This window comes from Metopolophium dirhodum, chromosome 2, assembly GCF_019925205.1.
Source record: "Metopolophium dirhodum isolate CAU chromosome 2, ASM1992520v1, whole genome shotgun sequence".
Lineage (NCBI taxonomy): Eukaryota > Metazoa > Arthropoda > Insecta > Hemiptera > Aphididae > Metopolophium > Metopolophium dirhodum.
In genome coordinates this window covers 25299979-25312166 of record NC_083561.1, presented here as the reverse complement: position 1 = coordinate 25312166, position 12188 = coordinate 25299979, and the positions used below count along the sequence as shown (strand labels likewise).

Genomic DNA, 12188 nt, shown 5'->3' with positions numbered 1-12188 from the left:
TATTCAAAACTGGCAAACCTACAATCCAAAGTAATATTTTTAATCGTAGAAATATAGTTAATTTACTATTGTATTATTCATGTTATTCCCGAATAGATCGTGGTGGTCCTTCGTTAAATCACAGTGCAATCAAATAATTTATTATTTCTGATGTCGCAAAAAGTACAATTGTCTTATTCATTGTAGATTTCATCCGTATTTGATAAAGATTTCAATGTAAATATATTTTTTTTCTAGTGAATCAAATTTTAAATTTCTTTGTAAATTGTAATAACGTCAATACATTATATGTAATTTCTCGCACCGCTTGTAATCTACACATTTGCCGATAAGTTGCTCAATTAAGTGTAATGTTAAGGTAATTTTTTAAACGATAAAAACCTATGTATCGTCGCATTTATGAAATTGTTCTTAATTGAGTGTTTAAACAAAGCTCGTTTCACTGAAAATAACGTGTGCTATTAATTCTAAGAACTAAAAAAAAAAAATTATAATAATAGATAGTAATTACATACCACGTTGTGATATTTATGCGTAAAGTTTGAATAACGTACGATGATCTATACGCGAGTTAAACTAGAAAATAAAATAACGAACGCTCTATAAAAATAAATATGAAAAAGTTAAAAGACAAATAGACGAGGCCAGACTGAGCCGGGTATGCTAATGTAGCACACTGGGCCGATTCAAAAATGCAGATAATTTCAGTTTGATGTTGTTTAATAATTTTAGGGGCTATAATTTAATCATTTCGATATCGCAATGAGGTGATTATATAGTTTATTCACAAATATCCTTCAAGAGTACAAGACCAGTGGTACATCTGAGGAATGATGGATGCATCTCTGTAAAATTAGTAAATAGTTAAAAATATTGATATAGAATAGTTTTTGACTAGTTTTTATCATCGCTTAGAACACTGAATCGCGTGTACCTCCCAATCAGCCCCCGGCAGACACAGGATGAGTGCACACTTAACAATTTTAAGCCAACCCAGTACAGTTGTACAAACAATTGTTTTCTACAAATTATCTATATCAATTTTGATATTCTAATATATAACTATGTAAGGTATAATATTATTATGTTCTCGCAGTTAACTGTCAACACTCATGTCGTTGGAAGATTTGTACCTACTAATATTACTACTATATTGCTATTCTGAAGAAATTCCTTATGTATACAATTTAATATACGAGAACTCAGCAAACCTATTCCAATTTTTTTTATTTGATTTATTTTCAATAAATTAATTATATTTTTAACACTGATTGACCGAAGTGATAATTATAAAATAACATAAACAACAACATTGTAACAATATTCATATACTTATACCTACATATAATATATAATTATTAAAACAATACATAGTAAACCGTCGAAATCTATGTTTTTTTTACCACGATAATAATACCCAATTTTATTGGACAAATATACGATTTGATTATTGACCAAATGCACTATGCAGAATAAATTGTTTGAGTATGTTTCATAAGTGCACCAGAGCTGGAAGTTGGTCGGTGATTCCGTCACTGATGGAGGTGGTCTTGACATGAACACAGCAAGCACCTTCAGATGGACTCGTGGCGAACACCAATTCATCGATACGTCTACCACATGTCTCTCTATTCGAAAAGTACTGATCTCTTACGGATTTCACGAATCCTTCGGCGCCATTCGACGGCACCATGACCACGACGCATCCTCCCCAACTGAAACGCACCATAAAAATTTACATATTGCTGTTTGTCTGCAGCAGTAACTGTAGTTTGAAAAACGTGGACCGGGATAATTTTACTGCAGTTCTTATGTGGTGTAATCCAGTTAATCAAGTTATAATACATTTAAATTAAAGTTTTGTTAACTTAGAATAGTATTTATACTCACAAAAAATAATATAACGATTAAATGAAATCAATAATTTATTATTTGGCAATCATACCCTTTAATATTATTTAACCTCGAATATTTTTTTAAATTATCAGTCTAAAACTGTATTCTGTACTAACTGAATTCTTAGAAACGAAAGTGTTACATAAATATTATAATAGAAATGATTTGATATATTAATATATTATGTGCCCATTTATGTGTATTGTATAATATTATCTATAATGTCAAAAAATGACAGTGGTCTGGTTAAACACACACTGAGAAATGGTGAGAATTAAGTGACTTAATTTTTAAAATCGACTATATTGAATAAACTCAAATTCTTAAAAATAAAGTATTTTTATAAAATTCGTAAATAATAGCCGTACAGTGTTCCAACTATGTTAAGGTATATTATACGGTTGTCCTAAAATTAAAAATATACATATAGTTCATACAATATACATAATATAATAATATGATAAATTATACATAGGTAATCTGAGTCAACTGTGTTTCACACGAGTATTAAAAAATTGATCTTTTAACTGATAATTTTATAAATTGTTTTATCTACGAGTTTATCGTGTAATTAATAATTAGTAATTAACATACAAATATACAATATTATATACCCGGCACCGGTGAGTTTGCATCCGTACGCGCCTTCCCGTTTGCAGAGTGCCACCAACTCCTCCAAGTCCGGATGACTGCATTGATATAGGTCTCTCAGTGACGAATGACTGTCGTCCATCAGTCTCCCGAGGTCCGACGCTGCTCCTGAGTTTTCACACAGCCTGCAGAACTCTTCCATCCGCTTGGCCTCTGCAGGAAAAGACAAATAGTTAGTAAAAAAAAACTAAACTTCGTTCGTAATAACGAAAATTTTTATTTATTTTTAATAATTAATATTGAAAGTATACTGTTTAATCTGTTGTAAATTTTTTTTTATTTAAAAAATATACATATATTATATAAAATAATATACAATTTACAATTTAAAATTTGCAAAATTAAAATTAAAAGTAGATATTTTGTTGTTTGGAACAAACAAAAAACAGGATGGTGTGAGAGTAGGGACACTGGTGCACTTCTTCATACCTATTGATTGTTAAACTAATAACTATCCATAAAATCTAGTTTAATGGACTGCTACGTAGAATATTTTTTATTGCACCACATATTTACTTGTAATTTCTATAATATCTTATTTGGGATTTTTTTACATTTTATCTCGCAAAAACTATAGGTAGGTAGTAGGTACACGTTTAAATCTATTATTTTTATTTTATATTTTAACGATAAATTCGGTTTTGTTTTCGCCTGTTTCGGCATTTTTGATGCATTTTCTGTACATAATTACTTTTTGAGAACTAAAACGGTCGCTAGATTAAGCCGATATTTCATAATTCCATCACCACTGCCTTCTATATTATATAAGCATAACATTTTAAATCGCCACCTTCGAACACGTGCAGAGCTCTCTGGTGCAAGTAAAATTCGGCGACGTTCGTCGTGTTGGCCGTCAAACTGAGCTCGTCGAGTCGGTCTTCGGACACCGCCAAGATTTCACACACCTATACAATAAATATATATGTGAAAAAAAAACGATCGTTCAAGTCATCAAGTTGCACATAAATGGAGCACTTTATATCGACAGGCGTAACAGTATATCGATCAACCGTCGTCGTACCTCTGACTTGGAATATCCGTCGACGTGCAAGTGCTGGTGGACCAACTCGATCATTCGGTCCAGCGAGTTGCCCGAACGCTTTTGGAGCGTCGCCAGAACGGTCATCTGCTCCCATTCGAGATTCAATTGTTTGGCGATTATCTGAAACCCACGATAACGATATTTTATAATCGATTGATTTCAAATATGAATATTAAAATAATATGTAATTCATGATTTATATCGCCATGTAAATATATCAAATTATGGACAGAAATATAATATTATGTGTATTGATCTGCATGCCTTGAGTTCTTTAAAAACGCACGATGAGCAATAACATATGTCGTGTACCTTCTATTAGTTTTATCGTATCCACTTGTTTCGAAAAACATAAATTTGCAAGAGTTGAGATTCCATTTATACATATTCTTCCGGTGAGCTGGTTAAGTTAGTAAAATCATGTTTGATAGAAACACTCAAAGTCTCGACAATTTCACCGTTCGTCAATAATTCGATTAATTTAAAGAAATAATATAATAAACGATTTGGAATCAAAGCTACCCAGAACATAATATTAAAATACATGGATTTAAGAACTCTAAATATCCAGTATTTTTCTTTCGAAAACAACGGTTCTTGTGTCAAATATTTGTTAACTTTAGGGATTTTTCCAGTTATTGGTTGATATGTAAATGCGGATGGAATATGGAATATCGTATGGGGTTCTAGGCGTATTCCAGAAGAAACGTTTACCTGCGAAGCCAGTCTGCATTCCACTACCCTCGTGTTGAAGTCGTTTGATGCCGCTTTGTTCTTGACGGCCAAACTCTGAGCCACAACGAACTTGGCGTCGGTGGGAAGCCGGAATTGTTTGACCGCCAACGGATTGAAGTCGATGCGGGCCGCGTAACCTTAATAACATGCCGAGGAACAATAATTAATTATAATACTAATAATAACGAAATAACGAGACATTTATAAAATATGGTTGATTGTGTAAAAACATTATATTAAATTATAATAATACAACAATATATAGGTACGATTACGTTCGGTCACCTTGTTTGGCGTTCACGGCTATCGCTTGGTCCATACCGCCGCCGGCCGTGCCGATGTATCTTTCACATTTGGCGCTGATTTCTGCCAGCTCGAGTCTACTGATCGGCACCTATACAAACAAAAACGTCATCGTATACGTTTTGCCTACACGGTACGCCGTCTTCAGAGAACTGAGAAGATGTAAATTTTGATGTTTTTTTTATCACTGTTGCAATGATTGTGATACTATAATACGAAAAATACAGCGAAAGTGACGTCCTTGTTTTACATATTGTATACAAACGATTATTTTTTAAACAAATTCAAGTAAATAATAGTCAAGTTTGAGTATTAAAAAAACATTAGGGTATGCATACACATATACATATAGTATACGTTATATTTATCTCGTATGTACATATATTACGTTTATATATTACTGTTATGAAGCCTTAAGGCGCGTACATTTTGGTAGTTTCAGGTTTCTAAACATAAGTTTAGAACACTTTATATTATGTACCTGTTGTGTTTGTCCGTCCGTCCGTTAGTTACCAGTATACATAGTTACGACTGTTGATATTAAGTTAATTACTTATTAGTTACTTACTAGTATTTAATATAGTTTCATAAAATACCAAAATATTATGGTTAAACTGTTCTTGGAATTATATAGTTGATTGCTTTGTATTTTAATACGTTTTAGAAATCGGGAATTTATCACGCTCACGGAGTGACCCTTCCTAACTGTTCTACATTTATTATTGCATAGCTCTAGTATTATATTAGAAAACTGTTTCTATTTGCATGATATATATATGAATATCAAATAGGTAATATAAATATTATAATAGATATACCCACTCCGTATCCGACCAGGGTGGCCATCACCGCGGCCGTCACCAGTGCACTTGAACTGCTCAATCCCGAACTCTCGGGAATGTTACCGGTGATCGCGAATAGAAAACCGACTCTTTCGACGGCTTTCAGCTGACTATCGTTCAGGTACTCTCGGGCTCCCTTCACGCCACACATAAAATAGTTTGACCAACTCGGACTCTTGCCCAACGACTCAGCGCTGCATTCGGATAAATAGATATTTTTTAGTTCATGCGGAGGTTATATTTTTCACGGGCAGAACGTCGCAGCACGTTCGATTTATTTACCTTATGTCCGATATATTTTCCGAGACGTTTTCGTACCGCTCCGTACACAGGTTGGTCAACTCCACGGTTTGCCGGTCGGTTGTCCTCTTCGCTGCCACTACGATACACTGATCGATGGCCATCGGGAAAACGGAATAACCGCAATAGTCTACATGTTCGCCGATCAAGTTCACTCTGCCCGGTACTTTGACGTAGTATTCCGGTTGAAGGGATTCGAAATTTTCGCGAAAGTGTTGCTCCAACTTTTGAACTGGTACGTTATTCGATGACGTTCCCCACGAGTAATCGACTTCCATTTTCAATCTAAAATAATTATTTACAACAATTATTTGAACATATTTTTATCCGACAGACAGGCGAAAATGTATAAAATTCCAACATAATTATTGATATAATTTGTTATAATTATAAGTATTGGCATAAGTCATAACTTAACAATTTTGTAATTTTAAAATAATACCTAACAATAATACGATAATAATCGTAGTTTTCAATAATAATTTAATTATAATATTACAATATTATGACATTGAGAAACAGCGATGGAAGTCAAAATGTGAACACCAATTATTGAATTATTGGTTATATAAGTTATTATAAGTAATAACAATAATATAACTCGTTATTACGTTATTATAGAGTATACTGAGTATCATCGTTAACTCGTTTAGTTTTGTGTTTTCAACACGTTTCGGTACGGAGAGAGTATTTTAATTTATATTACATTTGTAGTAAAACCTCACGACGCCACATGGAGCCAGGTCCGAAAGTTTCACCGAATTATTAACATTTCCTAGGAATAAACTACGACAATTCGTGCGAGATCAGTCTATGGTTACCAAGTTGATTATAATTTATAATATTATTAGGTAACAGAACAAGACGTGTTTTATTAGTGTTTGGCAAATTATTACAAAATTTCCGTGTTGGATATTATAATATAATATATTAAAATAAACCTATCTTATAAAGCAAAGTTTATATTGCAGAACGAAAAACCTCATGACAATAATTTACAAAAATAACAGTCAAATCAACAAAATCATTGTTTACATAAGGCCAACAAACAGCATTGTTAATATCAATGATGGACTTTCGTTTTGATGGTAAACCACACGTTTACGACGTTTTTACATCTCAGGAGTCTCAAACCTTAAGTTGATTATAATATTTAATGCCAAACAGTACCTATATTGATCAACTGTAAAAACCGGTTAATAATAATTAGATTTGTTAAAAAAATTTTGGTGACACTATAAATTATCACAGTATAATTAGATACTGTATTATTACACTCTGATAGCTTATGATTCTATAAGTTATTGTACTTGAAAGATTAAACTTTGAACAAAACGTATTCAATAGTATACAGAACTACTGCAGTGTATCCCAATATAAACTAAAACAAACTTTGTATGATACAAATCCCGTATCATCCTAGTTGTCTCCATGGCAAATTAATATATTTGAATTATATTTTTTAGTAATCTATATAAGTAAGTTATCTATATATCATGTAAGAAAATGTATGTCATTGAATTGGAATTTTCTCGTTTATCTAACCGTTGAATAAACATCATTCAAATATACGGATGTGTCACTGACTACGCAGATATAATATACTTGGGGGGTGATTTGGTAATTTTGGGACATATATTGTGCGTGTTATATAAATTATAATTAATGTACAACATATATCGAATAGGACACGACTCTATAGTGATTGGTGGATTAGTTCGTAGGTACGTGAACAATGTATACAATTATTTTGTAAATTATTATAATATTTTATGCACTGCGACTAGCGAGACGTTAATACAATAACTACCAAATTACCTGTCGAGATAAGATAAACATATACTCGCGTTACGTATTATAAGTAAATAATAATAATCGTTGTCTGCGGGAGCAAGTGTCTATATAATATAATTAAATAGTTCTTATCGAAACGTTATTGACAACGGTTTTATCATCAATCTCAACAAACTGCTGCAGCACCGTACAGGTACGCCTTTGAAACCGTTGGATTTTGAGTGGCGAAATGTATATAATGGATCGTCGGGTTTGGCGAATATGAAAAAAAAACCCAATAAATACAATTTGTATCGTTTAACGAGAGACGTTTCAATGTGAATATTACAGCGTCGACGATATGCGTTATGTATAATAATGGTAATGCAATGCGGATATAGCCTGCCCATTAATACCTATATATAATATAATAGGTCATCTTAAATGCTGCGTTGGCGTACTGCGATTTCGCTTCAACATGCAACATAATATTATTACACGCGTCTTGTAGTCGGATGTCTATGTATTGTAAATGTGTATACCTTCATTTGGCGAAGAAAAGAAAACAATATGCGGTAATAATTAAATATATTTTATGTGTACGTCGTATTGCAAGTATAGTACGAGCGTGGAACCTGAATGATGGTGAGATTAACGGTGTAGTATTATTGCTTGTCGTAAAAATCGAATAACAATACTTTCAATTGGACAGTATTATGCGCTTGCTTCATTTTGTACAGTCTCGTACAACCTATACATACACAATTTTGTACACCTCCCCGAACACGAGAAAATAATTCGATTTTCCCGCATGTCCGTGCTTCGGTAACCCCCAGCACTAAAAATGTCCAATTATTTTCAAATCCAAAAGACTCAATCTTCGACAACTGGTAGTGGGAAAGATTTAAACCGTAGAAACTTGGGCAAGTACAAGGACACCAGCGGTGTAGGTTATTGACATTGCTGCGTTGGTGTCCTGCGATTTCACTTCAACACAATATAGCATAACACTGCACGCATCTTGTCTATATATTACTGTAAATGTGTACATTTAGCAGAGAAAAGAATACAACATGTGATAGAAATTAAATATATTGTATGTGTATGTCATATTTCAAGTAATATACAAGCGAGGATCCGACTGCAGGCGAGGGGAACGGTACTTATTACTCGTCGTAAAAGTCGAATAACATAATTATTTGACCGTAAAAAAAATGCATTCGAAACACTTTGTGTACCTATACACATTATAATATTTCTATATGGAAAATTTAGGGACTTTGCCGCATCACGAGAGCGAAATAATTTAAATAATGTCCACAAATACAGCAGATTACGGTCGGAACTCGGATGTGTATATCTATAACAAGATAAGTATTACAAATAGCAGTTCAACGAAACAAGATGTGATACCCTTAATAAAACTTCATTGTACTAATATGTGGCAGGTAAACTGGACGTTCGTTCGCACGAAACAATTTATTATATTGTAATGTTATGACTTATGATACATAACTTCGCATATGACCCAACGTCCGTTAAAAAAACAATAACGTAGCTAACGTGTACAGAGAACGAAACATAAAAAAGTGTATAAATGTTTTTGTGCAACGAAAATAACGTAAAATATAATACTTAAATAATATTAATACACTCGCTTCTGCAGACCACTACACTTTATGTGGTGGTATATATGGTATATAATGGTAATATAAAATATATATATTTTATTTCTTTATCATTAACAGTTATGAGTATATTATTATGTAGGTAATGTGATATAGAAACGATAATATTATGATCAAGAAAAAACTTAATTGAAGCACAGGCCACAGACACATAATATTTCAAATAGGTACAAATATTGAAAAATATTATATTATACTCGTACTAAATAATCAAGGGGTTGGGGAAAATAAATTTGTACAGCGATCGTAAACTTAATTAATTTTTTTTTTGTGTAAAAAAACATTTTCAGATAAGAACAACTAACATGTAAAATGCCTTAAAAAGTTGTCACGTTCAGGTAATAATAATTATAATTGTTAAACACGTCGTCTATAGAAAACCATAAAACTGTCATTGTGTATTATATTTATTATCCAGTAGCATACACATTTCTTTAAACTAAATCAATTTGACGATTTTACCATTCATACTGTACCTATTATTAATTAATTATTAATGATCATATTAAAATTACCGGCCTAGAACACTATATAATATCTACCTGCGGACGCCTTCAAAACTAATTTGAGAAAATAATATTATAAAAGTCAAAACGAAATTCCTTCATACAATATTGTTATGTCAAATCAGACGTACAAATCGCATAATAAACCTACAAATAATTATAATATAATAATTAATAATAACAATAATTATAATAATAATAATAATTTACATAATAACGTTGTAATAATAATAACTTTAATCGCAGATCTGTAATAGTATTGAACTAAGAGCAAAAAAAAAAAATAATAATATTTTTATCACCACATAGGGACGCGGACGAGTTTCGTTTGCGTACGTGGAATTTACCACCGCCCCTCCCCACGGAAGTCGGTGGTTTTTGTGATAACAATTAGAGATAATAATACAATATATTTATATTAAATATTATGTATATATACTCACGAGCGGGCGTCGTCGTCGTCGGGAAACGTTCGGCTCGCGTGCAGGTCGGACGTGCGCTGTACGCGGACGACGACTACAAACAGCTGCTGCTTGGAACACGGGAGTGCCCGCGCCGCCGTCGCCACCACCACCCGACCGGCCGACGACACCGGACGGCGGGCGGCGTGGCGCCGGATTCAATCGACACTCGACGACGTTTTTGTCTTCGGTCAGCTAAAAAATAATAATAATAATATATCAAAACCGAAAGCGGTCGTCCGTTATAGGCGCCTATAAATATTGTATTTTGATTTATTTTATAATAATATGTATATATCACGTTAAGTTTTTCGCGATCGCGGTATGCAACTCGTAGGACTCCACCGTCGCCTTCGTGCTTCGCCGATATGGCAGGCAGGACCAGATTTCGGTGACTTGTGGAAAGGGGCAGACATTGAAAGATATAGGATTAGATATAGGATAAGATTCTTATATAGGTACCTAAGAATATAGTATGATTTTAGTATGAACAATTTTTAAAAATTACACGCTTAAAAAAGAGTCGATTAATAGTTTATATAAGTATAGACCTATATTTTTGATATTTATACAATAAAATTGTAATTTCCTGTCATTCTCTGCAAATTTATATCAATAATACTCTAATGATTTGTACTGTTCTGGGAACGGACAACATCGCTAGTCCGTTTAATCTTCCTTGAAATTAAAATTAAATTCATATACTTAACAAATAGCAACTATAATACCTATAGTAATTGTTAGTTTATTTAGGAAAATATACACTTGTCTAACGTCATTTATAGTGGTTCTAAGATAAGTCTTGCCTAGTTTCACGCAAAAAAAAATGAACGGGTTGTGTATTTTTTTTAGCAGATGTATGACAGGCTACATAATTATTCTGCGGTCATAATTATATATTATAATCATTTGTGATATATATATTTTTAAGACAAAAAAAAATATAAAAAGGAGAGATATATACCTCTCTAATATCTCCTCCAATTACTCGACTGTTAGGAACAAAGGCCCTTTATAATTCAGTATTTCAGTGAGAAGATGTTTCCAAATCATATAGTTATGAACACGACTTTAAAGACCAGTATAGTATAGTATAGTATAATATGTAGATAACTAAAAATTACGAGACGAGGAAGTTAAAAAACAAACCCACAATGGAAAAACGTGAGTGAACGGGTTTAAACCCAAAATATCTCATTCTAGAAATTATAAATACACGCCGCCACGCCGAGAAATATGTTTACAGACAGGTATGTTTACAGTGGTTTTGGGAAACATTGAAATCAGCTGTACAATAAACTATTCATAAAAACCGGTCTCGATTAATATTTTGAATGCTGGGCTTCTGGGAACATCTTCTTTTACGGTTAAAAAAAAACGAACACACTTTCTTTAACATTTTGTAAATAGTATTATTTAATCGAAACGAACGTGTACAATAAGTAATTTTTTTTGCTTTACAGTATTTGTATAGTGTATTATAGGTACCAATAATAATAATAATATAGCCATACGTATTGCTGAGAGAAACTTATTTTTATTTTTGACGTAACGTTAATGTAAATACCATAATATTTTTGAAGGTATAGAACAATATATAATGACGCTCATGCATGTTTTAGCATTATTTTCGGATAATAAAAATAGTCTACAACTAATGTTGTTGAATAGAATATAACAGTCTTACTTTGTTATGAATATATATTATATATGTAGGACATAGGTACCTACAGTCATATTATATAGATGATTTTTAGTTTAACAGTAAAATCACAATACAAGCGACATTGTCCATTATGTTTTCATTAACACAACTGTGACAAAGGATATTGTTGATATAGGGATATACTAAGTGCGTCTCGTTTTCAATTTTCACCTTTTCCGTAGCCCTAGTGCGTCGGCGGTGTTATCGACAAATTAAATTGAATAGTCGTGCAAGTGCGTTCTCAGTCCAACGTACCAATTTAAGATAAATTAATCAGCTAAAAACT

General features: G+C 32.5%; 1 protein-coding gene across 2 annotated transcripts; it reads right to left on the bottom strand.

Annotated features, from left to right (window-relative positions):
• Positions 1 to 1210: 1210 nt before the first annotated feature.
• Positions 1211 to 10324, bottom strand: LOC132939395 (N-acetylgalactosamine kinase). Of its 2 annotated transcripts, none has more exons than XM_061006535.1 (9): positions 10180 to 10324; positions 5752 to 6054; positions 5450 to 5663; positions 4610 to 4718; positions 4304 to 4461; positions 3569 to 3709; positions 3338 to 3452; positions 2511 to 2700; positions 1211 to 1715 (listed from the first exon to the last, which is right to left on the bottom strand). In XM_061006535.1, the coding sequence occupies exons 2-9, from the start codon at positions 6045 to 6047 to the stop codon at positions 1493 to 1495; spliced, it is 1446 nt and encodes a 481-aa protein (XP_060862518.1). In that variant the 5' UTR covers positions 6048 to 6054; positions 10180 to 10324; the 3' UTR covers positions 1211 to 1492. The 2 variants fall into 2 exon arrangements, with proteins under 2 accessions (XP_060862518.1, XP_060862519.1); XM_061006536.1 differs by having other exon boundaries at positions 1515 to 1715; positions 2491 to 2700.
• Positions 10325 to 12188: the final 1864 nt, after the last annotated feature.

Bases quoted from the DNA above. Each gene is read 5' to 3' on its own strand.
- LOC132939395 (XM_061006535.1), bottom strand. From the start codon at position 6,047: ATGGAAGTCGATTACTCGTGGGGAACGTCATCGAATAACGTACCAGTT. The intron at 5,664-5,751 runs GTAAATAAATCG...ATCCGAATGCAG, and splicing joins GAAAATATATCGGACATAAG to CGCTGAGTCGTTGGGCAAGA. The intron at 3,453-3,568 runs GTACGACGACGG...TTTATTGTATAG, and splicing joins ACGGATATTCCAAGTCAGAG to GTGTGTGAAATCTTGGCGGT.